General features: G+C 39.3%; 1 protein-coding gene across 3 annotated transcripts in view; it reads left to right on the top strand.

The window, feature by feature from the left end:
- LOC102914220 (C-type lectin domain family 2 member D11-like) overlaps nt 1–20,191 on the top strand; it is a 99,812-nt gene extending 79,621 nt beyond the window's left edge. The window contains exons 1-7 of one of the 3 annotated variants that reach the window (XM_076566025.1): nt 2,319–2,538; nt 3,631–3,716; nt 9,659–9,787; nt 14,431–14,556; nt 17,178–17,353; nt 17,898–18,004; nt 19,019–20,191. In XM_076566025.1, coding sequence (XP_076422140.1) covers nt 9,682–9,787; nt 14,431–14,556; nt 17,178–17,353; nt 17,898–18,004; nt 19,019–19,151 — 648 coding nt within the window. In that variant the 5' untranslated portion in view covers nt 2,319–2,538; nt 3,631–3,716; nt 9,659–9,681 and the 3' untranslated portion in view covers nt 19,152–20,191. Of the gene's footprint in view, nt 1–2,318; nt 2,539–3,630; nt 3,717–9,380; nt 9,788–14,430; nt 14,557–17,177; nt 17,354–17,897; nt 18,005–19,018 lie in introns of those variants that run through there. The other 2 variants (XM_006997682.4, XM_076566026.1) reach the window with 2 other exon arrangements.
- The last annotated feature ends 5,554 nt before the right edge of the window (nt 20,192–25,745 follow it).

The following is a 25,745-nucleotide window of genomic DNA, read 5'->3' as shown; positions in this document are numbered from 1 at the left end:
GAGGAAGCTACCAGTCCCTGGAATTCTCCTGTGTCTGTAATAAACAAGAAATCTGGAAAATGGAAAATGTTTACTGATTTAAGAGTGATAAATAAGTTAATTCAACCTATGGGATCTGTACAGCCTGGAATTTCTTTACTTTCTTTATTATCTAAAGATTGGCCTATTATAGTTATTGATTTACAAGATTGCTTCTTTACTATTCAATTGCAAGAATAGGGTAGAGAAAATTTGCTTTTATAGTTCCTACTTATAATAATGCTCAACTAATAAGGCAATGTCATTAGAATGTCCTTCCCCAGGGAATGTTAAATAGCCTGACTTTATGGCAATGTTTTATACATCAACCACTAGAAATGGTTCATAGACAATCTCCTCAATCTATTATTTATTATTATATGGATGATATTTTATTGGATGCTTCTGATACAGAGATCTTAGAAAAATTGTTTAATGTGATACAGAAAATTTTTACCCTTTTGGAGATTACAGATTTCTTCTGAAAAAAAATACAAAGAGGAGATTCTCTTAGTTATTTAAGATTTAAATTAAATAAACAGAGAGTTCAGTTGCAAAAAGTATAGATTAGGAAAGATCAGTTGTACACTCTTAAGGATCTTCAAAAAATATTGGGTAATATTAATTGGTTGTTTCTTACCATTGGATTGTCTACTCAATTATTAAGTAATTTGTTTAAAAATTTGCAAGGTGACTCAGATTTAAACAGTCCAAGACAATTAACAACTGAGGCTGAAAGGGAATTAATCCAAGTATAACAAAAGTTACACAATGTGGTGATATATTGTGCACCCCAAAAAACTTATCTGGGGATCAGTGCCAAATGTAGCCTTAAGTTTTTTCAGGTCCTCCACCACCTCTTTGATCTATCAGGTTTTCACCCCAATATCTGACTCCTGAGTCTTTATTAGTAATAGAACAACTTAGATAAAAACAACAGATGCCTTTCCTGACCTTGGTTGACACAAGGAATGCACATAATGTACAGATATTTATGCAGGCAAAACACTCATACACATAAAACTTTAAAAATAAAAAAGGAAAGAAATCAAGGCAGTTCTAAACACATAATGGGAATACTCACTATTGTCCATGTGTCAACAATTCCTGAGCAAGTTTATATTTGCAACAGTTTCACTTCCTGGATGGTAATTGCCTTCCAGAAAAGAAATCATAGCATCAAATTATATGAAAATTAAAAAAACTAGAATAGTCAAAAATGATTCTGAAAAAGAAAGGTCGAATTCAGAGATCATTCTGTCTAATCTTATGACTTATGGGAACAGAAATAAAGACAGCTTGGTGCTAGCAAAAGAGTAGACACTAGAACAATAAAAAAAAAGACTCTAGAAGTTAAATCAAACACGTGTGGTCAACAGATATTTAACAGAGATGTATGGTTTTTAGACAGGGAAAGGATTGCTTCACTCCAGTATGTGCTACTGAAACAACCTGGTGTCTGTCTGCTAAGAACAAGACGTGAGATAGACTGTAGACCCAAGCACAAAGCTTAATATTGTAAATTCATTTAATTCCTTAAAAAGTGTAGGGAATGTTTGTGAACTTGTCTTGGACAAAAGTCGTCTTAGATTCAAGAGAAAAATCACTGTCTATATAACAGGAGATTGATGAATTAGATGTTGATGTGAATCTAATGCCTTTCTTTCAGAAAGGCAAAATTGTGCAACCACTATGAAGCAGTTTGTACAGGAACTGCACAATATGGTGATGTGCGCCCATCCTACCCACATATCCCCATACTGAAAGGAAAGCCTGCATTTAAGGTTCAAGAAAAAAGAAAAAGAAACTTTTGTTTTGTTTTGTTTTGTTTTTTGGTTTTTCAAGACAGGGTTTCTCTGTGTAGCTTTGCGCCTTTTCTGGAACTCACTTTGTAGACCAGGCCCCACCACTCGGCTGATAAAGAAACTTTTACATGTATATTTGTAGCCACTTTGAGGATCACTGTAAAAAAAAAAAAAAAAAAATGCAACATTTGCAATCATTCAGATGTCCCTAAGCTGATGACAATGTAAACAAATCTCTCAACAGAAAAAACAAGTTGGACCACAAGCCTGCACTTGCCTATTTCTCATACCACTTTACCAGGCCAAATGTCCCAAAGCTTCTGACTCAAAAGTCCCTAGACTAAACTTATCAGCATTTTTGAGCAAGCTTAAAAGCAGTGGCCACAGGAAACTGTCTCTTCGCAGCTTATTTGAAAGGAAACCCCAAATGCCATGACTTCCTTCCTCCTCTCACTTCTCAAGTTTCCTGCCAGCTTTTCTTAACTTCTTTGTGTAACATTTGATTATGTGGTACTTACACACTTCTGAATTGAGAACACTGCTCCTGTGCCAGTGGTGCTGTGGACAGTCTCTTAGAATCTAGCCAGCAGTGTGTCTGACATGCTATTGATAGACACTGCATTGTCTGAATGCAGAATGTAATACTGCGATGACGTGAAAGAAGTCAAATGTGAAGTCTCTGCTTCCGGGATCCATTTTGAGGCATTCTGGAAAAGTAAGTGTGTAAGGGCTAGGGATAGAGGTACAGAGTGTCTGTAACATGGAATAGGAAGTCAGAGTGGGTAGGTGTCAGAAGACATAGCCACAAGCTATTGCGGGCCAGGATGCAAATACAGCTTATAGCAATTGATAATTCAGATGTCAACCCACCATAAGAATGATTCTCAGATGGGGTACCCTTTCGAGAAGGCTCGCAGGCCACTGACTCTGAATACTGTTGTTTCCATCTGTAATTACTTGTGTAGTAACAGTGATATTTCCGCATTACCATTCATATTCATGAAATGTGTATATGTAATATCTTGACTGCATCTCAATCTTACCAGCACACATATATCTGTGGATAGTCAGGGGGATGACTTTTCATTAGCTGTACAATTTTAATATGTAGAAGATATACTAGGAGATGCTTCATAGCCAGATCTATTGTCCCACATGGACAGTAGACACTTAAAGCCTGCTTTGTTCCTTTTACTCAGACTAACTGAAGAAAAAAGCAATCTCTCCTCAGTCTAACACAAACTGCACACAATTAGCTCATTTTTACCTCAGAACAGGTTCAAACTAGACCAAAGGCCTTTGTAAATAGATGATATGTTTAAAACTTTGCAGTTATGCACAACGTCAGAGTTGCCGGTGTCTCACCAAGTTCACTACCTACACAAAGCGCCCTAAGAAAAACATGCCAATTCTTCACTTGCCAAGTCTGCTAACAATAGACCTACTTCTCAAAGTTTGTCACTGGGCACTGTGCCTTCCCACCCCGGTCTGGTCACAGTCTTAGTCCTGAAACCTGGAACCTTGTGTTGTCATGGTCAATGGCTCTGCACTTAATCGCTTGCCCTAGGAATGTGCTTTTGACCAATGAGAGGTAACTCTGGCAATTTTTCTATTGCTTCAAGCCTCCTGGAGAAGAAGACTTAGGCTACATGAAGAAGAAGCTAGAAGGAATTAGGATTAGAATAGGAATACAGAATCAGAGCTAAGAAATTATAGACAGAGTAAAAGAATTAGAATTAGGACAGAACAACAAAGAGACATGCTAAGGAGCAGACGTATGTAAGCTGACTCATTTTTTTGCCCTCAGATATCTTAGGTTTCCCCCACTTGCTGTAGCATCTTTTCTGGACCCTGAAGAGATCTAAGGGGCTGCCACCTGAAGAACCTCAATAGGTATGGGGGGGTCTATATTCTTTGTAAATTATTGTTTTAGATTTATTTTACGTGTATGAGTGTTTTGTCCGTATGTATGTGTATATGTGTATTACATGCATGCCTAGTGTTGGAGGGGGGGTGTTCTGAAAAATGTGTTGGATCCCTGGAATTGGAGTTAGGAATGGATATATGAGCCACTATATCGGTGTTGGGAATCAAACCAGGTCCTCTGCAAGAGCAATAAATGTTCTTAATGGTTGAGCCAACTCTCCAGCCCCTATATATCTTGATGAATAATGCATTATTAGATGTTTCAAATTCATTAAAATTTATTCCAAATGAATTAATTTTACTGAATGCAAATTACACTATTTAGAAAATTTCCATTGAATTTAACCATTGCGTTTTGCTTGGATTCACGCATCTAAAATACCAGGAAGCCTCTCCTATTAACAACGGAGAAGAAAGATATATAGTATTAGAAGGCTTAAACACTAAACTCTGGCCTTTGGATTTTGGGTCCACACAAAACTCTTGACCTCCATTCTTTCCAGTTATACAAAGATATAGAAAGTAGCATGATAATTCTCATGTGCTCATTTCCAGCTCCAGCACCTCTCAGCATGTGAACAATCTGGTTTCCCTTGGTTTCTATGCCTCATAGCTCCTCACATTCACTATAGAAAGTAAATCTTGGAAGATTTCTAAACTCCTTCATATTTTAAATACATAGACTTCCTTATGATTTCTAGTTTTGCATTGTGCTTAAAAAAAAAAAACTTTCCAAATCCAAGAAAATAATAAAAACTCTGGTCTGATTTTAGCTAGTTAGACATCATCCCATCCTCTCTTATTGGTACATATTATTCTATTATATACAGGAGTATGGATCAGAAAGAGAGATAGACAGAGAGTGTGTGAGAGTGATAATGTGATGCTACATACAAATAATGTGATATTAATAGAAGTAAATCAAATGGTGAGTGATTCTAAGTAATCTTGGGTTTTAGAGTGTGGAAGTAGAGAAAGTAATACTGTGTGTATCAAGAAGAAATAAAGTCAAGTTTTTAATTAGAAGCCTATTTTAATCTCAAACCATTCTAGGTTAATAATGGGAGCTGGGATGCAAAACAAATAGAGTAAAATATAAACAATAGCACTCTCAAATTTGAAAATGAATGTCATAATAAAATAATTTTATGCAAGAAGATAAAAATATGGGCCAGAAAATAGTCATTGGGGGTAAAAATCATATGCTTCTGGGCTAAAAATTCAAAGGAATGACCAACATGAGCAGAATGCTCACTGGGAAGCTACAAGCCCTCCTTCTCCACAGAGGCACTGCTTTAGGAACTGCCATAGAGAGGAGAGCACCCCTGTGGGAGGTTTGGAGAGTGGCTGGGAAGGTGCAGCCCCAGCCCTTTTTAAAACCAAGGAGATACATTACAGAGAAGGGGGTGGGCAGCTGGTGCAGCTCTCTCGTGCTTCATCCTGCAGAAGGTCTGGGGTGAAACTTCCCACACTATTGAGAGCCAGACCTATCCAAGGCTTTCTCAGAGCTGATGAAAGGAAAAGGGAACCTAGTTCTGTGTCCTGGCTCAGGGTTGAATGTGGCAAGGCCAGTCTGGAGCTGGGTCCAGGCCTCAAAGGAGTTTAAGTTTCAGTTTCTGAAAATGGGGCTTCTCTCCATACAAGACTGGAGTTAATCATCCCCAAGGCCACTGTGTGTTTGGTCTGTCATGCTTTCTAGAGTCTCCACATTCCCTTTGCGCATCTCTGTTTGATTAGCTTCCTACAGACTTAGTCTCATTGCATGACAGCTTTCTTCTGACTCTGTACCATTTCCTCCCTGGCAACAGTGTATGAGATGCTGTATTTCTTAATAAGCTCACTTGGTGTAAGACACAGCTTCTGCAAGACCTCCCAAGCTCACTTGTTCTGTTTTCTTTATCTCTGATCCCCTGGACCTTCCTTCTCAGGACCTGTCACTGAAGAATGACCTGCTGGTCAGGGTCACCACAGAGAGGCTCCTTCTTTTCAAAGAAATGAAACAATGGGCAGGAATGAGATTTTCTGGTTTGTTTGCTTGGGGATACCTGAGAACTATTTCTGTCTTGCCGTATTTGGATTGCCAAAGGGCATTTCCCCAGTTTGGAGCCCACAGGTAATAGAGTAAAGCAGCATGTTTGAGACACAGTTCACAGACAGACAGTACAGAAAAAGAAAGAGAGAGAAAGAGAAAAATAGGTTTGAAAAACACAATAAGGTCAATCTGATGAAAGTTTTTTTCAGATGAAGAGCCCATGCAAGCCTAAGAGAGGTGACTGGTTTTTCAGATGCCCAATTCACAGAAAAAGATCAATTTATGCTGACACAAAGAAACAGCAAAAGATTGTACACCAAAGAAAGGAAAGGAATACTTCTTAAACTAAAGCATCACAGATTTATCAGCTGCTTGGGACATAATTTAATTTCTTTTTTGGATATGTATATGGTATATGTGTGAATGTGGAGGCAAGATTTTGATATCAAGTGTTCTCTTTGATCATGATCTACTTTATTGACTGAGGCAGGGTCTCTTGAGAACCCAGAGCTCACTGATTCCATTAGTCTGGTTATCCAGCTTGTTCCAGTGGTCCCATGTCTCTACCTCCCACGCTCTAGGGTTGTAGATGGGCTACCATTCCTCAGGCACTTACAATGGCACTGAGGATCTGAAGTCTGATCTTACTGCTTACACAGCAGGTGATTGACACGCTGAGCCATCTCTCCAGTTCCTGGACAAAGAATGTTTAAAACTTGTCATAAAGATGTTCATGGACACCACAGAAAAACAACTGTAGAAGAGCAATGAATGGATAAATTATACCAATGAAGATGTAGAAACTATATATGGAACCAAATAGAAATTCTGTAATGAAAAATAAAATAATTGAACTAAAAAAAATGTTAGTTTCAAGCAATGATGGGGATGGGACGTTAGGAGAGAGAAGACATAGAGAATGGGTTAACCAAAACTGAGGATGCATGAGAAAGCCTTATGGAAACTCAGTAACTCACAAGCTAATTTAAAACTGATGTTTCTTTTAAAATAATTTGAACTGAGGAATCCTGCATGGGTGGCAATGCTGCTCCCAGAAGACATGGGTTATTAAACCAATATCTCAGGTCCAGATATGGGATATCCTATAAGATACTTGTATGGAAAACCCAGAGGTCCCCAAACACAGGCTATTGCCGTTGTTCTTGATTGGTTGTTCACCATTACTATAAGGCAGGACTCTATTTCTGAAAATAACACATGGTTTCAGGACATTAAAAAAAAAAATGGTCTTGAAGCTGGGCGGTGGTGGCGCACGCCTTTAATCCCAGCACTTGGGAGGCAGAAACAGGTGGATCTCTGTGAGTTCAAGGCCAGCCTGGTCTGCAGAGTGAGATCCAGGAAAGGTCCAAAGTTACACAGAGAAACCCTGTCTCGAAAAACCAAAATAAAATAAAATAAAATAAAATAAAATAAAATAAAATAAAAGTAAAATAGTCTTGAATTGACCAGGAAATCTCCAAGCTGCTGGTAAGCTTTCATAATGCTGGAAGGCACTGTGCATATTGCTGAAGGAGAAGCCAAAAATGGTTTTGCCCTAAAACACCAGTCAACCCCACAAGATGATCACTGGTACAATACTGGTATGAATGTTATGGGTGTGAACAACTAGTTTCCAATTGAATTTGAGTCCTCCTACTCCACGCAAGAGAATTCATGCCTGGTGTTATAAATAGGTTTTAACCCACGACTATGGAGGTTACGGACCCTAAGGAGGAACCCACTATCGTTGTTCTGGTAAATAGTCATGCTGTCAGACTACTTTCTAAATATCTGTGTTTTATCCATAGACTGCTGCTCTCAACCTTGATTATAACAGCTTCTTTTCTCAGTGGGCCTAGGCTAAGTGAGCAACGGGGGTTTATAAAGGCAAAAAACAGCAAATTCGGTGCTTTTGGGGAGCACCTGAGGAGGCTGTTGGCAAGCAAGTCAGAATATTAACTTTGAATAAGAATAGGGCACAGTTGTATTACCACAGTTTCTCTGTTTGATCTGGGAGCAAAACTCCTTGTAGTTACAGAAACAGAGCACAGTTTAGCAAAAGTTCATTTTAAGTACTGTATGTTGCTGAGGGTCAGGTTGACCTCAGTTTTACCCTGAAGTCAGTCAAGATTTATCAAATCTTCAATGCTTCAAGCTGACACCATGAAAGCTAAGTGGGGTTGGTGGTGAAGCAGCCGCAGCCACAGGGGCAAGGATGGTGGCAGCCAGGCCCAGGCCGAGGCTGAGACAACAGCTTAAAGTGCTCAAGTCTATATTTCACCCCAACCACTAGTGCTGGGGACCTTGCTCCAGGAGGGTTCAGGGACCTGGCATGGAGGTGTGGAATCAGCATCAAGAAGAGACTGTGACTGCCAGTTTTCATTCAAGCAAGCGGCCCTGAATAGTTTGATCCATCTTTATTTATACAGTTTCAATGGTTCGTATGAACTGTTTAACAACCCATTTTTTAAATTTAAGTTTCTAAAACTGGTTATAATTATTACCAGCTTGTCCTCTGTCTCTTCCCCTTCTGCTCCCCCCGCCCCATGGATAGCTGTTACCCTTTTGAACTATATCTCTATCATCAGAAGCGTAAGAGTTTGACAAACTACAGGAACTTTTCTAACTAGACACACCCACAGGTAGAACAGCATGCGCAGTAGGCAGTACATTCAGCTACAGTGTCACACAGGCTGAGAGACAGTTTTGTCTCTTGGGATTAATGTTTACATCTGGTAGTGTCTGGATTCTCATGATCAACTCACCAGCCAAAGCTGGTGTTTCCTACTGTTCTAACCCCTCTGGGGGGCATACCAGGATTTTACCTTTGTCCTATAGTCAACATAACCTGGAAACTTACTCTTAATAATTGGTACTGCTCATCTCTTGGCTCTATGTCTATTTCCCTTAACTTCTTAGGGTATTGGCATAGTTATTAGAAATGAGGTAGGGCAAGAGCAGCTCATGGACTGTAACTCCCCTCACAGGGTTCGTTGCCTGGAGACCCTGTCCACATTCACTGAAACATCACCATACCTTGCTGTGCCATCCATTTGGTCAGTGGAGTCTGATGACCCTAACTTGGCTGATATCTTGGAGAGTCTCTGTTGGGTTATATTCTGGCAGCAGGCTGGCTGGGCTGGTGGGTGAAGTTTTACAGAATCAGATACAGGCTAGGCCAGGAGAAATGCCTGATAATGCATTATTTGGGAGTGGTACATACACCTCTCTGGGTCCCCTTCAGAGTACAGGGTACATGGACAGATCCTGGCCCAGAGTCAGCCTGTCAGTTCCTTGTTCTAGCATGTCTGTAGCTGCACTGCCCACAAACAAGCCAACCGAGGTCCCAGTGCCTGGGCAAGTCCTCCTTTTTAATCTGTTCCATGGGATGAGGAGTCCTCCATCATCTTCCTCCTCTGTTTTGTTTTTTGAGAAAGAAAGAATGAGTCCCATGAGGATCTGCAGTCCCCAAGGACTAGAGGCAGAGAAGGATGACTAGCCCCCCCCACAGACGGTCTCCTCATATTTCTTTATTATGCTCTGTTACACTGTGACATGCATGCTGTATCCTTCTGAGATTCACTTATCTAGTGAGTCTGAGACCTGCCACAGCTACACAGTGAGAGCCTGTTTCCAACACAAATAAATAAACAAACACTTCCTAAAACTAAAAGCACCATGCCTTATTGAATGATACATTTTGCTGTTCTGATTATTTTGTTTACAGTACACTTCATTCCTTGTCTCATTGTGTGGTGTGAGCCAGTATTCTGCTAGAGAGGTGAAACTTAACAAGCCACCTGATGAACAGGGTGGAGTTACCAACAGACTTGTTTGGAACTGCCCAAGACTGAAAACCGTAATTCTTCCTCTCTAGTTTCAATTTTAGTCTTCCTGTAGATGAGACTCAGCTCAGAGATGCCTGGGGCAGCGGATACAAAGGATTCCACATGCATGCCAGAGACAGTGTCCATTGCCACAGACCTCTTTCAGGAGGAAGAAACGGGTATGTATTTGATGCAATATGAATCAAACTAAAAGGGCAGAGAGGAGCTTCACGAGGATCTCACAGAGGAGCTGAACCTTTTTCTTGTTAGCCTGTCATGGTGGGTCTCAGTAGAAGTGGAGGTACTTGGAGGCTTCTGTTATGTTAGTTACTCTGGCAAAGTATAAAACACTCAAGTATTTCTGGGCAAGAGAATTGAATAATTAATCCATTTCATGAGCCTAAAGCATATTTTTTAGGTTTTGTTTGATTCTTTTGTTGTGTGTGTGTACGTGGGCGCACACGTGAGTAGCTTGCTAGCCCACTCTCTATCTGGTGATTTGCACTCTGGTGAAGTACAAGAGGTTGCTGTAAAACATGCTTCTTATGTCCCAGAGTGAAGGAAACTCTAACAGCACATCTTTCAATGTGCACAGCTAAGGACCTTCCCTGTGGGACTGGGGCCTGTAGTTTGCAGATCCACAGTGGTTCAAAGGAAAGGTAGGGGGGGGGGTGTAATGGGCGTCTAAGCCCCCACTCCAGCAAATCCTCTGGCATTTCCAGTTTGTGGAAAATTATGGAAATGAATAATCTTGCAGGGTTTTTATTAAATTATCTTCTGTATTTGGAAACTGTCTATTTCATTATTTTATTTTATTACTTTTTTCTTCTTTCTTTACTTTAATTTTTGTTTGCTTGCTTGTTTGTTTTAGTGAAAGAATATGGGCTTCCTGGAAAATTGTTCATAATTACAAAAAAATATCAAGGTCATGAAGAATGTAGATGTTTTTCAGATAGGTCAAATAGTCCCGTAACTGAAACCGTTTTCATTCTCCACACAGAAGCACATACACACCCCATATTTCTGTGAGACACGTTAGCCCAGGCAGAGAATTTATCACACTGTTTGGGATTTTTTGTTGTTGTTGTTGTTGTTGTTGTTTGGATATGTGCAATATTTTCTATAATGAACATTTAGGGATTAATTTCAAAAAAGAAAAACAAGTAAGGAAAGCAAACAATAAAAGTCACATGTATAAGTAAATAAATAACTTTCAGAAGCAAAACACCCAAGTAGGTTTTGGGGGACTATTTAAAAGCAAAGTTGGATATTACATTATTGAAAAAGAAAGTCATTGTAGAAATCTTGATGCAATGAATTCAAAGGACATCTTTGTTTAATGTACAACTGGAAAGAAAGAGAGTTGAGAAGTTTCTATGGAGCCAAACTCCAAAGGACATTGTATATGCTGTCCCAGAAACTTTGGGGAACCCCACATTTAGCAAGCAGCTCCACGGGAGAGGCAGGTAGGTTCAGAGAAAGAGTGAAGGAGTCTGACTTTGGCCAGCATCCTAAAGAGATAGAGAATCAGGACATGGAGAAGCTAAGATCTTCTGATTTAGAACTCAGAAAAGCAAGCAAGCTTCACAGACTGCTTGACTGCAGCTCCACGTGTGACCAGAGTGGAGTTTCAGGGAAGCAAAAGCACATTATCTCAGTAAAATACTTCCTCCTGCCACCTCTTTAGCATGGCTTTGGGTGGATCAGCCTTCCTGAGGGGTGGTCTCTTCGCCAGGTGAGTGACAGGCCCAGCATGACTAATTCTTATGATAGGACACAATGGTATGTCATGTCTACCCAGGACAACAGATTCCATTCTTTTTGACAAAATGAAATAGGACTCAACCAAACATTGGTATCTTCAATGGCCTCAAACACTACTTTAACACTCCCTGCTCAAAAGACCCCCAAATAATTTAAGTTATGGGATAAACCTGAGGAATTGATACAACGTATTTCTGCTATGAGAATCTAAGGAACCATTTAAGCTATTTAGCAGACATATTTAATGTCAGTTACATCTTCAAGCACAGCACAAAGGCAGGGAGCTCACATAGGAGAAAAGAAACGAATTCAGTCACTTCTTGAACTCTGGACTGGAAAGAATCCTGTTTCAAGGAGAATTGGAATGGTTCACCATTGGGACCTCTGCTTCTAAATCTGTTTGGCCCCTTTCTGTCTCCTGTCCTCCTCAGCTTAAGCATCCAGTCCTCTCTCAGCCTTTTCCTTAGTGTAAACTGAGACTCCCTGATATCTTGGAATTTTCTAAAAATGAACAAAATATGGTGGTTAAAGTCAGTTGGAGTGTGGGTTTTTATTGGGGGGCGTTGATTTTTTTTTCCAGAGACAGGGTTTCTCTGTGTAGCCCTGGATGTCCTGGAACTCTTGTTGTAGACCAGGCTGGCCTTGAACTCACAGAGATCCTCCTGCCTCTGACTCCCAAGTACTAGTATTAAAGGCATGTGCAACCACTGCCCAGCCAGCTGGAGATTTTAAAAATGTAATTTACATTCATTAAAATTTATTCATTTGCTGTTTATTTCCAATAATTTTAAAAGCATATATAATCATGAAGTCTCCATCACAATCAGTCTATGGACCCAGACCCCACCCAAGTACCTGGTGCCCTTCTGGAGACACTCCTTTCCTCTGTACCCAGACTATGTCATCCTTGATTTTTCTGCTCTTACACACTTGCTTTTCAAGAATACCATGTAGCTGGATCCCCACAGTAGTAACTGTATTGGAGATTCACCAAAGTGAATTCAACAGCTTTGTGTCAATTCCTGAAAATAGTTTTCCTTCTTGGTTGTCTTGCATATTTCCTACAAACAGAGTTACTTATTTACTTCATGACCTTAGTGATTTTATAATGGATTGGTCTGTTTCAAGTCCTGATTATAGTTATAAATTTTATTTAAATATTAATAGACAGCATTCTACTTGGTCCAAATATGGTTCAGATGCACTTCACCATATACATAATTGTTCTACAGGAGGATGGATTATCCCTATTTTTGCTACTACATCATTTCATAAGTATATGCGACAAAAACATCTTAATAAGTTATTTGCTGCTACTAATTTTAAAAAAATTATTTTTTACTAGGCCCCTCCAGGCAGCCCCAGTTATCTCGGGTCTTGAAGCGTGTGTTGTTGCTCCCTTTGCTATATTAGCTGAAGGACATTAGGGTGATTCTTCAGTTACTACTCAGTCTTCCTTCTTTAATATGACTTGTAGGAATTGTGTTATTACTAATTGTACTAATAGTTCTTGGGGCCTGGTTTCTTTTGCTGTCGTTCATCGGCCTCCTAATGTTTTACTTCCTCCTAATGTTTTTACTGACTCTTACTCAGCTGTGGCATACTGATCCCGTAATGTGTGCTTTGGATCAATTATCTTCTGCTCTTTCACAATCTAAATGTTTTATTGCTGTTCTAATTCTTGGCATTACTGCTTTAATATCTCTTGTAGGTTCTGTGGTAGCCTCTACTACTGCATTAGTTCAACAAGTACATACTGCATATCATGTAAATTCTCTTTCCAAAAAAATGTGTCTTTGGCCTTGTTTACTCAGGAATATATAGATAAAGGATTAGTAGATAGAGTTATGTTTTGGAAGAGGCATTACTCCATATTGGAACCCAGATAGAAAACATCAAGGTTAGATGTGGCATGCCATTCTAATTACAAATGGGTCTGTGCTACTCCTTTGCCATATAATGGCTCTCAATACACTTAGAATCAGATTCAGGCTCATATTAGATGTATTTGGAGCAACACAGATGTAAATTTAGATATAAACACTTTACATGAAAAATATCTGCCATTTCATTTACAAATAACATCACCAGAAGAGATCACTTCCCGTCTTTTAAAGTCTATTACTAGTTACATCTCTTCTGGTTGTTTTTGGAAAAAATATATATATATATATATATATATATATATATATATATATATATATATATATATATATATAATTGTGTATACATATATAATTTTCATGCTGGCTGTAGTTATAATTTTGTTTTACTTTATCATAAGTACATCTTGTCAGGTTGAGAAAGTTTTTTCAATTCCTAATACACTGAGAGTTCTTACTGAGGATCTACATTGACTCTGTGCACATGCCTTGCTGATTTTTCTGAAATGCTCCTTATTATTTTCTTATTCTGTTAATGCACAGAATTTCATTTGGTTAGTTCATTATGATTAGAAAAACAAATGATAAAAGATGATTGATAGATAGATAGATAGATAGATAGATAGATAGATAGATAGATAGATAGATAGATGATAGGAAGACAGATAGGTAGGTAGAATAGAGTCAAATGTAGCCCCTCTTAGCCTTAAACTCACTATTTAGTAAAAACAGTCCTTGAACTCCTGACTCTCATGCCTCACCCTCTCATGTGTTAGAATCACAGTCCTGTGCCACCATACCTGGCACATTGATTTTGTTTCTTTTTTTCTTATTATTATGGTCCAATAAGTCCTACCCAGGTCTATTCTTATGGAACTAAACCTATGGGTAGTTTGTGTTGTTTATGATTTTTTTTCAACTTGACTTTCACTCTTTCAGTTTCTTGATCCTTCGTTGGTTCTTAGTTTATTAACTGGAAGACTCCATAGGAAAAATTATTTTTCCCTTTCCTCCAGTCTTCTGTAAGCCAAGGATATCATTTATGAACCAAGACCTTCCATGGAGGGCATTTGCAACAAGGAAGTACAAGCCAAACCTACAGATGATTCTGAGGTAGATTTATCTTTTTCCCTAAAAGGTTCTTGAGATTGATACTCTCATACTTATGTTTTCAGGTAAAAAGCTCCAAGTACAATGTCTCAGGATCGTCTCCCCCGAGTCCCCTGCTAAGCTCTACTGCTGTTATGCAGTGATCGCCGTCCTCGCTGCAGCTGTAATTGCACTGTCCGTTGCTTTGTCAGGTGAGTGACTCATCTCCAGGTTCTGCAGCGTTCTGTCCACATCCACGTTGTCACTTAAACTTACTGACCACTGTGAGCCAGGCACTGTGGGGAGGGCTGGAGAGAAAACTCACTGGAAATTCCTGTTCTCTGGGAATTTGGGGTCTAGCAGGAAGATGCAGTGAAGGAACAGCACAGGCTGTGGTGTGCACGGGAAGCCAGGCTTCCCTGGGAAGATAACAGCTAGTAACGTCTAGAGCAGTGGTTTTTAACCACTTCCTAGTGCTGTGAACCTTTAATACATTTCCTCATGTTGTAATAACTTGCAATCATAAAATTATTTTCATTGCTCCTTCATAACTGTAATTTTTCTACTGTTATGAGTCATAGTGTAAATATCCAATATTTCCAAAGGTTTAGACACATGTCCACCTGGGGGATCTATTCAAGGCAGAGAGCAAGGAGAGGAAAACTGGAACAGACTCACAAGGATGCTGCTGTAGCTAAAGAGAAGTGAGAATATGGTTAGGAACAGTACAGTAACCTCACCCTCCACATGACTTATGGTTTCAGTTAATGTCTACAACCATGGTCTGAAAATATTAAACAGAAAGTTCCAGAAATATGTGATTCCTAAGCTTTTAGCTGTAGATTGTTCTGCATAATGTGATAAAAACTAGAACAGCTTTGCTGCCATAGCTGGAGAAATATTTCATGATATTGTTCTATAAAATCACTTTAACCACATCAATGAATAATACACACATCTAAACAGGACAAACATTTGCCAACAAGTCTTAGTCAGTGTAAGCTAAACTATTACATAGCTCTGAAAAGAGTCAGGTAGAAGAAGTGACTCTCACTGCCTGTTGCATTTGTCCTTTTCACTGAAGTGTCGTGGTATTGGGTATGGGAACTTAGAACAGCTACAAAAAAAAAAAAAAAAACCTTCGCTAATGGGGGGAGTCATTTCTGATATTTAATATTTCTTATCAAGTCATATGTTTCCTGGAACTCACTAGACCTTTGAAAGAGCAGTGTGTTCATTCTTACCTGTTAAAGTAAAAAATAGGTAAAGTTATAAGATGTCTATTATTCTTCTAAACTGTCCTCTGAAACCTTGTGACATTAAGAGCTTCACACACACACACACACACACACACACACACACATACACACACACCACACACACACACACACACACACACATATATATGAATGTGTGTGTATACATACATACATAATCACCTAATTATAATAGACTCAGATGAATACATCACACAGCTCCATTAACACAGCCAATCCAACACTTGCCGAGTCGCACACTCAGGTATCTCACCTAACTGCCATACAGTTAGGCTAGCCACTCAGAAGCTGTGGAGATTCAGTTGTGGTTTTAGACTTTATATGTCAGTTAAATGAACTGTGGCAGAGTTTAATCTAGAAAAACAATTCTCTTTGTAACCCTTTTTCACAACTTATGTGCCCTTTGCTGCATCCTGTCCTTCCTCATCACCTTACATCACTCTACCTTGTTCTCCTTTCTAAAGTCTTACACCATGCTCACACTCAAATCTGTTTATACTGTACATCACAGGCTGGGACTGAATGTGACAGAGTACATGGGTCTCTTTCCTTCTAAATTTGGGTGGCCTCACTTAATATCATACTTTTCCAGTCCACCCACTTTCCTACAAAAATTTCATTTTTCTTTACGGCTGAAATATTATTCAATTTTGTTGTGTTCCATATTATTATGAATTCTTCAGTAGATGGGCATCCAGGCTAGGTCCATTTCCTTCTATTGTAAATAGGGCAGCAATAAAATGGATGTGCAAAACTCTCCATGGTAGGATGTGTTCTCTTCATATATATCGAGGAGTGGCATAGCTAAGTCACACAGCAGGTCTATTTTTAATTTCTTTGAGGAACTTGCACATTGGCTGTATCAATTTGTACTCCCACCAGCAGGAAATAAATTTCCTTATTTCTGCATATGGTTCTAACATCTGTTGTCATGTTTCTTCATAACAGCATCCTGACTGGCTCTAACAAGAGCCAGCATATGTTTATATATAAGCTTAATGGTTGTGGTAGAATTATAAGAAGGTCTTGGCCTAAGTTTTGGTATACAAGATCTATTTTGACCATATCATGTTTTGCAAACTGACATTTCTCTATAGTAAAATCCAGGCAAGTAAGGAGTTTTCTTTCTTTTGTCAAGAGAAAAGCTGGATATGAAGGAGGACTATAGGAAAGGAAGCTATAGAATTCCAGGAATCAGGAACAGTCCTAAGGGGCTGATGGCCTAGAAATGATTTCCTCACAGGGTATGGTATCTTTAGTCCTTACACTCAGGAGACACAGCCAGGAAGATTACTACAAGCTCTGGATAAGTGCAGGCCACATGAGATCCAGGCCAGGCAGGGTTCCGTCTCAAAACATATAATACAAAGAAGGAAAAAGAAAGCTGTTCCTCATAGTCCCACCGGAAGGCTCTGGATTGGTGATCCTCATACTAGGAGGGGTCTGCTAATGATCACTTACGCAAGTACAGTCCAAGAACACACCTCACTGGGATTTGGGTAGAGCCAAAGGGAATTGCTTCTTTATTATGTTTCATGGCACTGTCTGCATTTCAGAGAGACCAGTCAATAAGACCTGTGGGCCTTGCCATACCACCTGCCCAAGAGACTGGGTTGGATTTGGAAGTAAATGTTTTTATTTTTCTGAAGACTTGAGAAGCTGGACATTTAGCCAGACCTCCTGCATGGCACAAGAGGCCCATCTAGCTCGATTTGACAGCCTGGAGGAGCTGGTAAGAAAGGCTCAGGAATTGGTTTGTTGTTTGTTACACTGAGTGTGCAATTCCTTGAAATGGGGAGCTTAAGGCTGAAACACAAGGCAGGATCCTACCCTAGGCACTGGGGACATGGCAACAGTGTGTGCCGTCTGCTGATGTTATTGCTTCTGACTGGAACCCTGAGACATTCCAGAGACATGGTTCATGCAGTGTTCACAGTCAATATGTAACGTCAGGCATGCAGTCTACTGAGATACCTGATGGTCATGTAAGTCTTCATCCATGGTGGCAGGTGTTGCACACTGAAGGTGACAACTGTTAAGAGCTGCAAGAACAGGCTTAGCAAGGGACTTTCCCAGCCACAATCAGATGGGGAGTCATCAGTGTACTTGATTATGGACATAAATTACATCCACTGAGAACTGAGGGCACTTATGGCTCAAAGTCAATAACCCTCTGTTACATCTGCTGCTGTCCATAAAGAAGGCTGTAAGGCAGAGACTCAAAGGTCATCTGAAGCTGAGAGACACATGTCTTTGCTTTCTGTGTTTTATGACAGAATTTCCTGAAGAGACACAAGGGGGATTCTGACCACTGGATAGACCTGTACAGAGAGTCACCAGAGCACTCTTGGAGGTGGACAAACAACACTGAATATAACAACTTGTATGTTTGTAAACCACTTTTCCTCTACTGCATTCATGTATTGTGTTTATGTGAGTTATGACTATAAGAGAAGAAAGACTGAGTCATGTGAAGCCAACTGTGCCACAAAGGTAGAAAAATAAACCTTAAGTTGGAGGTGTGCCTCAGAGGTAGGCCATGTGCTTATATGTAATAGATAATCCCCAGGAAATCCCACATCCCTGCCAATTTAAATTCTTCTGTGTGTTTCCATTTATTGACCATTATTTTCAAAGCATTCACTTAGTGTGATTTCACTCAAGATCTTTAACATGATAATGGCATCTGGGGTAGATGTTGTCTGCTCATCACTAATTGAAATCTTTTCATTGATGACAGACACCCTTGTGAGATGTAGACAGAATCTAGGATGGGCAGTGAGGGCTCTGAAACCCCAAGAAGCCACTGCAGAACAGCTGGGGTAAAACTTGTCAGACAGCTGTTTGCACAGCTGCACCTGTCACAGAAGCAGAGACTCCAAACACACTGGGAACCTCCTCTCAAGTCTCATCATCAAAAAGCACCCCAGACAGCTCCTGGATGTGAGCATAGCTAGCCATTTTGAATGGAACCATTTCACTGGAACAGTAAAACACAGAGCCAGTCATGTCCATCATTAAATACCATTCAGAAATTTACTAAGAATTGGATTTTTCCCACTTTCATACATGTGCAAAAATACTTGAAGACAGAATTGAAAAATTCACCCTTGTGAGGCCACCCATGGCAGAAGTTCATTTGAACATAACATCAAGCACCAGTCCAATGCCTTTTACATACTTTATAAGGTCAATATGGAGGAATGACAAAGATGTGGTGCTCAAACTGAACCCCAAGCACGTAAAGGATGCTAGGTCTAACAAGTACAGGTGATTCCTCATGGACTCTGCCTTTCTTTGATTCTTATTACAAATAAGCAATGGAGATGGGCAAGATTACACTGCTGGACTGAGTCAGTATGAGCCTGTGCTGAATTTTGTTTGTTTGTTGTTTTAGGGTTCCTATCCGCGGAGAAGGAGAATGTGTCTACCTGAGTGACAATGGGATCAGCAGCGGCAGAGGCTACACATACAGGAAGTGGATTTGTAGCAAGCCTCAGCTATCCTTTACAAGGGCCAGTGGTTTTTAAATGCAGGGTAGGGAATGTGCCAAAGCATGCCTGAGAAACAGATGTGTGACCTGTTATCTACAGTTGCTACTCCACTCCTGATCTGCTAAAATCATCATCAAAATCCAATGATAATGTGTGTTGACAGCAAAGATGAAAACTCACTTAGAGGATTATACATGAGGGTTCTTGGGAAAGCATGGACGATTCTAAACTAAATCAGTGTTTGAGCAAGAACCTAAATTATAGTCATATCTGTATTAGTTAGCTCCACTTGTATGACCAGATATGAAATTTGTTTCTTTGGTCCTTGCTTTGAATGCAGGGGACCTTAAAATTCAAGGTGACTAAACCCATGGAAATGATTCAGTAATCACAAGAAAAGTGATAGTTGATCTGTGGACTCTAAGTATTTCTGTACGCATGGTTGATATTCTTTTGCAAAGTTCAATAACCAACACAAAGTGATATCTAGCCAGTATTGAAACCAATACTGTATACTCTGTGATTAACACATTGTGAACATTGTCAAAATGTTTTTACATGTTACTCCTCAGCACTCCTATTTTAATTACAGTGGACTAAGAGCGTGATCCAAGCAAAGGCCATTTTACTTTCTTAATTCAACTTTTTTTGAGACTTTCGTGCATGAGTATGTCATTTGAACTTTATTCTTTATTAGCTTCACTTAAAACTATCCTAGTTTGAAATGAAGCTAATGAAGAATAAGACAGTTAATTACTGGACATTTTAAAAAGCATTAGCTGCCTAATTTTGCAATCATTTACACACAGTTGAGTTTTAAGGACAAAATAATTTAATTTTTTGGTTATATGCTATACTGTACTGATGAGTCCTAAAAAGGACGAAATAAGAGGTCAAAGCATGTCTTCAGTCAATTCTATCTTCTTACTTTATTGACATATAGACTAAGCCTGATGATTTGAGTTCAACCTGGACCCACATGGCAGATGGAGAAAAATCCCACAAATTGTCCTATGGTGGTACACATACACACAAATAAATAGTTAGGTGTAATAAAAAATTTTAAGTTTACCTTTTATAGAGACTGTGCTTGTTATGTTTGTTTTTGCTGTTGTTGCTGTTGCTGCTGTTGCTTGGTTTTTGTTTTTGTTTTTGTTTTTGTTTTTGTTTTTGTTTTTTTTGAGACAGGATCTTACTGTGTAGCTCTGGCTGTCCTAGCTCTCACTATGTAGACCAGGCTGGCCTCAAACTCACAGAGGTCTGTCTGCCTCTGCCTCTCCAGTGCTTGGATTAAAGGTGTGGGTCACCATATCAGGCAATGACTATGCCTGTCTAGAGTCTGTATTTTTATTATTAGATAAATACAAGCATATCTCATTCAGGAAAATACTTTTCTCAGTGGTTCTTGTCCTACTTCATTTAGCTCTTTTGCTTTGCAGTCCATTTTGTTTCCAATAAACTAACAGAAAAGTCCTATGTGTAACTTATTCTTGTATTCTCAAGAACAGCACAGTGTGTCAAACACATGAATGTTCAAACCATATGCATAAGGAAGGCAGGGTCTCAGGACTGTGATTGTGAGGTTTCTCTATTGGGTTGTATTCAATTAAGTTCTTCATGCAGAAACCTACTTTTCTACAAAAAAAATCAGAAAAACAGATAACTTTATACTATTAAACTATGTATGGTTGTTGTGTGACAGACTTTTCTGGGGAGATTCAAGACACACATGTACTCACCTAAGATAGGGAGGGAATGACAGACCAAAGTACAGATATCATCAAACTCCAACTTGGTGAACTTATAGTTTTATTGGGATTATTTCTAGAAATATAGGTGAGGAGTGAGGAGTTTTGTCTAAGATCAGAATTGACACAGAGATGCTATATCACCAAAATCCACTCTAGCATGAATGACCCCTCATAAAAGCTGGAACCCTTGAACATAATGAACAGATTTCTGGCTTCTCTGCTTCTCCCAGGCAGCTGGGCTTGTCTGAGGGTGACTCTCAGCAGTCTCGTACTGCATATACATTCTTGAAGAGGAGGGGACTTGGAAATCTGGTCAGGTTGAGGGACCTCTTGAAACTATTTTGAGTGGTTTAACTTTTTGGTTTTTTTCAAGGTTGGAATGTTCTCAGAGGAAATTGTGACACTAGAAGATTAACTCAAAAAGGAATTTGATTGACACTGTGACCCTAGCTGGTATAATATTCATGTACAAACTGGCTTCTAAATCACATACCAAGAAAATTAGATTCTCCTATTTACAATCCAATACCTTGATAAATTTTGTAACTCTTATTGCAGGATTTCTTCATATGCAAAATGGGCCAAAGGAGGCAGCATTACAAGCTTATCCAAAATGTGTCTCACTAGGCTCTGTAAATCTGTAAGGCCTAGTTCATCCCCTGTTGAATTATGGAGATGAAAATGAAAATAGCAGTAGTCTTCACTAGACTGTAGCCTCTGACTGACACTGCTGTCACTTACAGGGGACAGCTGTTCAAGCCATCTCATAGTCACTGGAATTTACCACTAGTTGAAGGAAATTATAGTTGAGTTTTACTGTTTCCTGGCTGGTATTAACAGTACATATGCTTCTGTCATACAAGGCAACAGCAGTGAGCCACAGAACCCAGACATCCACACATTCACACTGTTTCCTGTGTCTAGCATTGTTTAGATGCAGTTATTGGACAAATTACAAAAGATATAAAAATTTATAATATAATGGTTTTAGGCTGAATGCATGCTTTTTATTTCAGCACCTGAGAGGCAGAACCACAAAGATGAGTTTGAGGCCCGCCTGGTCTACATAGTGAGTTCTAAGACAGCCAGGGCTATATAGGGAGACCCTGTCTCCAAAATAAAAACCACAGCAAACAAACAAACCTAGTTTTGTATTAGCATTCTGACTTAAAGGCAAAATCTCATGGATGGTCTGGAGATGTGGCTCAGTGGTTTAAAACACTGACTGCTCTTGCAGAGTACTCAGGTTTGGTTCCTAACACTCTGTAGGGGCCCATAACCATCCCTAACTCAAGTGTCAGGTGATCTAGTGCCCTCTTCTCACCTCTACAGGCACCAGGTATGCACATGATGCACATACATATCCAACAGGTAAACAATTATACACAAGAATATAAAATAAATAATTCTTAAAAATGTATAAGTAAGCTTAAAACAACAACAACATGAATGAATCTCTATTAGAGTTATGAAGACCAAAGGTTCAGAAGAGATCTTATTGGACTAAAATTTACAGCAGAGCCACATTCCTTTTGGAGGGTTAAGGGCAAACTCTTCCTTGACCTAACAGTCTCTAGAGACTACCTGCTTTCCATGGCCAGGGCCCTGTCCTCCATCTTCATAACCAATAGTGTAGCATCGTCAACTTTTTCTCTGGTGACCTGTCTTCTCTATTGAGGAACCCCATGATTAGGTTAGAACACCAGCTTGATTCAGAAAAATTCTTCATCTCAAGGTCTTTAATCACATCTGAAAAGTTGTTTTTCATATAAAGCACTCAGTACACAGGATGCAGGTGAGAACAAGTATGTCTGTGGGACCATCGCTCTTGTAACTACACATGTATGAATTTAAACAACCATCAGACTTCAAGGGTCATATCGAATGTGGTCGGCTTTTGCTCCAAAAGCTGTGACCTTTTGCCTCATAGTACACTTTCTTTTATGTTCCTCATTCATCTAGTCTCTCTACCATGTCAGGTTGTCAAAAGCAGAGGGTCCAAGGGCAGTGAGGCAGAGGTAACCTGGGCTGATAGTTTTCATGACATTTTGCTATTTTTGTATCTTTCCAACACAGTTTTTATGAGTCATCACTCACATATGTGTCCAGGACTTTTCTGTAATGTATGGACCCAAAAGTCAACTGTATCCCTTGAGAAACCACATTCAACTCACTAGTTCTCTAAGCTGAACTGGGATGTACCTGTTTCTTTCATTTGCAGCTGATCATTCTGTGTGCAAAAAATAGAAATAGACTCCTGGGAAAGGTCACCTCTCCGTTTAAGGTGAAATTGATCAAAAATGCATTTTTAAATGTCTATACCAAAAGAAATACTGAAGAAAATTCTTCAAGCAGAAGAAAATAATTCCACATAGAAATTCAGCAAATAAATAGGGGAAGAAGAAAGAGAATGAGAAGTAGCCATAGGAAGAATATTGTGAATCATGGTTTACTGTAAAAAACAACAATGAAGAATTACCATTGGTAAGAGGATGGAGATAGAAGACAGAAAACCAGGCAGTCGTGGGGATGGTAACAAGTCTCTTCATTCATATTTTAAGAAGGAGGAGAGAGAGAGAGAGAGAGAGAGAGAGAGAGAGAGAGAGAGAGAGAGAGAGAGAGAGGAGAGAGAGAGAATATGAAGAATGATCGAATGATTTCTGCCCCCTACTCCTAGTAACTGTCAATTGTTACTCCACAGTGAAGGGCGGAGCCTGGAGAGCTCCTCCCCAAAGTATCAGATATTATGCTGGATATATCTTATGCAGCCTTATGCAGTTAAACCCAGCTGATGTGAGTCCATAAGATCTATAGCCATGTCAAGCCTTTGGGGAGCCAGATACACCCAAGACTTTCTCAGAGGCCCTTATGACAGTACAAACAGAACTTGGGTTCTGTGTCCTTGTTCAAGAACACATTTGACAAGGCTTGTCTGATACCAGAGTCAATGCCTTGTAGGAGTCAAGGATGTTGTTTCTAGGGACCTGACATTTCCCCCTGAGCAATGGTTATCAGTCCTTAGGTAGCTGTGCTTGTGGTATCCTGTGTTCTCTTTGCTAACATTACCTGACTTAGCTCTCTACTGACCTTGACAAATTTTCCCCTTAAAATAGTAGATAAGCGGCCGGGCGGTGGTGGCGCACGCCTTTAATCCCAGCACTCGGGAGGCAGAGCCAGGCGGATCTCCGTGAGTTCGAGGCCAGCCTGGGCTACCAAGTGAGCTCCAGGAAAGGCGCAAAGCTATGCAGAGAAACCCTGTCTCGAAAAACAAAAAAAAAAAATAGTAGATAAGATATTATACTTCTTAATAAACTTGCTTGGAATAAGTTGGTTGGGCTGGAGAGATGGCTCAGTGGTTAGGAGCACTGGTTGTTCTTCCAGAGGAGTCGGGTTCAATTCCCAGCACCCACATAGCAGCTCACAACTGTCTGTAACTCCAGTAAGCACACACTACCAGACTCAGTTGTGTGTCATTGAAGTTATAGAACGAGTGCTTGCTGCAATGTTCATAAAACTACTGCCACTTAGGGTTTTGCTGAAGATGTTTTTAGCTTTCCAAACTTACTTATAAAAGTGTGAAACTTTAAAAAAATTTTTTTGTAAGTGCCTACAATAAATTCCTTTGACTGATGAAAATGACTAGGCCTTTTCAGTTAAATAATGGAACTCAAAATATCCCACCAAACCAGACACAGTGGAACATGTCTTTAATACCAACACTCAGGAGGAAGAGGCAGGTGGGTCCTTGATATCAAGGCCAGTGTGCTCATCATAGCAAGTTCAGGGACAACCATGGCTACAAAGAAACCTTGTCTTGAAAACAAGTGTCCAAAATATTTTGGGATTAAAATAAATTTTTATATAATAATTCTTGTCCTAAAAATAAAAATAACAGAAATAACAAAAGGTTTATAAAAGATAAGATTTAAAAACAACATATGTGTGATGAGTAAGATATTAAAGCTATACCTGCATACATTTAATATGCAAAAATTAAAAAATTAAAAGGCTCTACAAATGGGAAAATATAAGCAATTCTCTCTTTTACCTTTATGGTGTTCTTTGTAAAAGTGCTTGAGGAACCAAAACAAATTTGGGAAACAACACTAAAGGGCTATAATAATTATGAACATGAATAAAAGCCTTTAACAATTTTTATTTCTCAATTAAGATAACATATAATATTATTTGTTTAATTCGTTTTATTTTAGCATTTAAAGGGTTGGTCAATTTGAGAGCCAAGGTAAAAGCTTTAGAAAAACCTGTCAAAGGAATTATAGAGATATTCAGACCCAGACAGAAGAATTTAAAGGCAAATTTATCTCAACTATATTGAATAATACAGTTACAGAGAAACAGCCTTAGATTACCAGACAGCAGACTTTAATCTACCAGGTAACCTTACAGAGACTACCAAATGCTCATGTACAAGCTATCTGGACTCCAGTGGAAATGTTAGATTTAAGGAGATTTAAAGAAGCTATAGTATCATATGGCATGCATTCTCCATTTGTTAAGCAATGTTAAACTCGTGGTCAACTTGTAATAGAATTATCCCTCAAGACTAGACAGATTTGGGTACAGCTATCCTAGAGGCTGGGCCACAGTTAAAATGGACAATCTACTGGAAAGAGGAAGCTAAGACTATAGAACAATAATGTAGGCCTAGAGGTATGGAAATTTCCCAAGATCAACTTCTGTAAAAGGCAATTATACTGATATACAAAGACAATCTTTATATGATGACCACACCCTAATTCTATGCCAAATTGAATCCCTGAATGTATGGGACAGAATTGAAGAAGTAGCAAGGAAAATTGAGTCATTTATGAAGTTATACAGGGCCCCAGAGAATCCTTCATGGATTTCTTACAAAGGC

Source organism: Peromyscus maniculatus, chromosome 3 (genome assembly GCF_049852395.1).
Source record: "Peromyscus maniculatus bairdii isolate BWxNUB_F1_BW_parent chromosome 3, HU_Pman_BW_mat_3.1, whole genome shotgun sequence".
Classification (NCBI taxonomy): Eukaryota; Metazoa; Chordata; class Mammalia; order Rodentia; family Cricetidae; genus Peromyscus; species Peromyscus maniculatus.
Note: the sequence above shows the minus strand (reverse complement) of the source record. Positions and strands in the feature narration are given on the sequence as shown.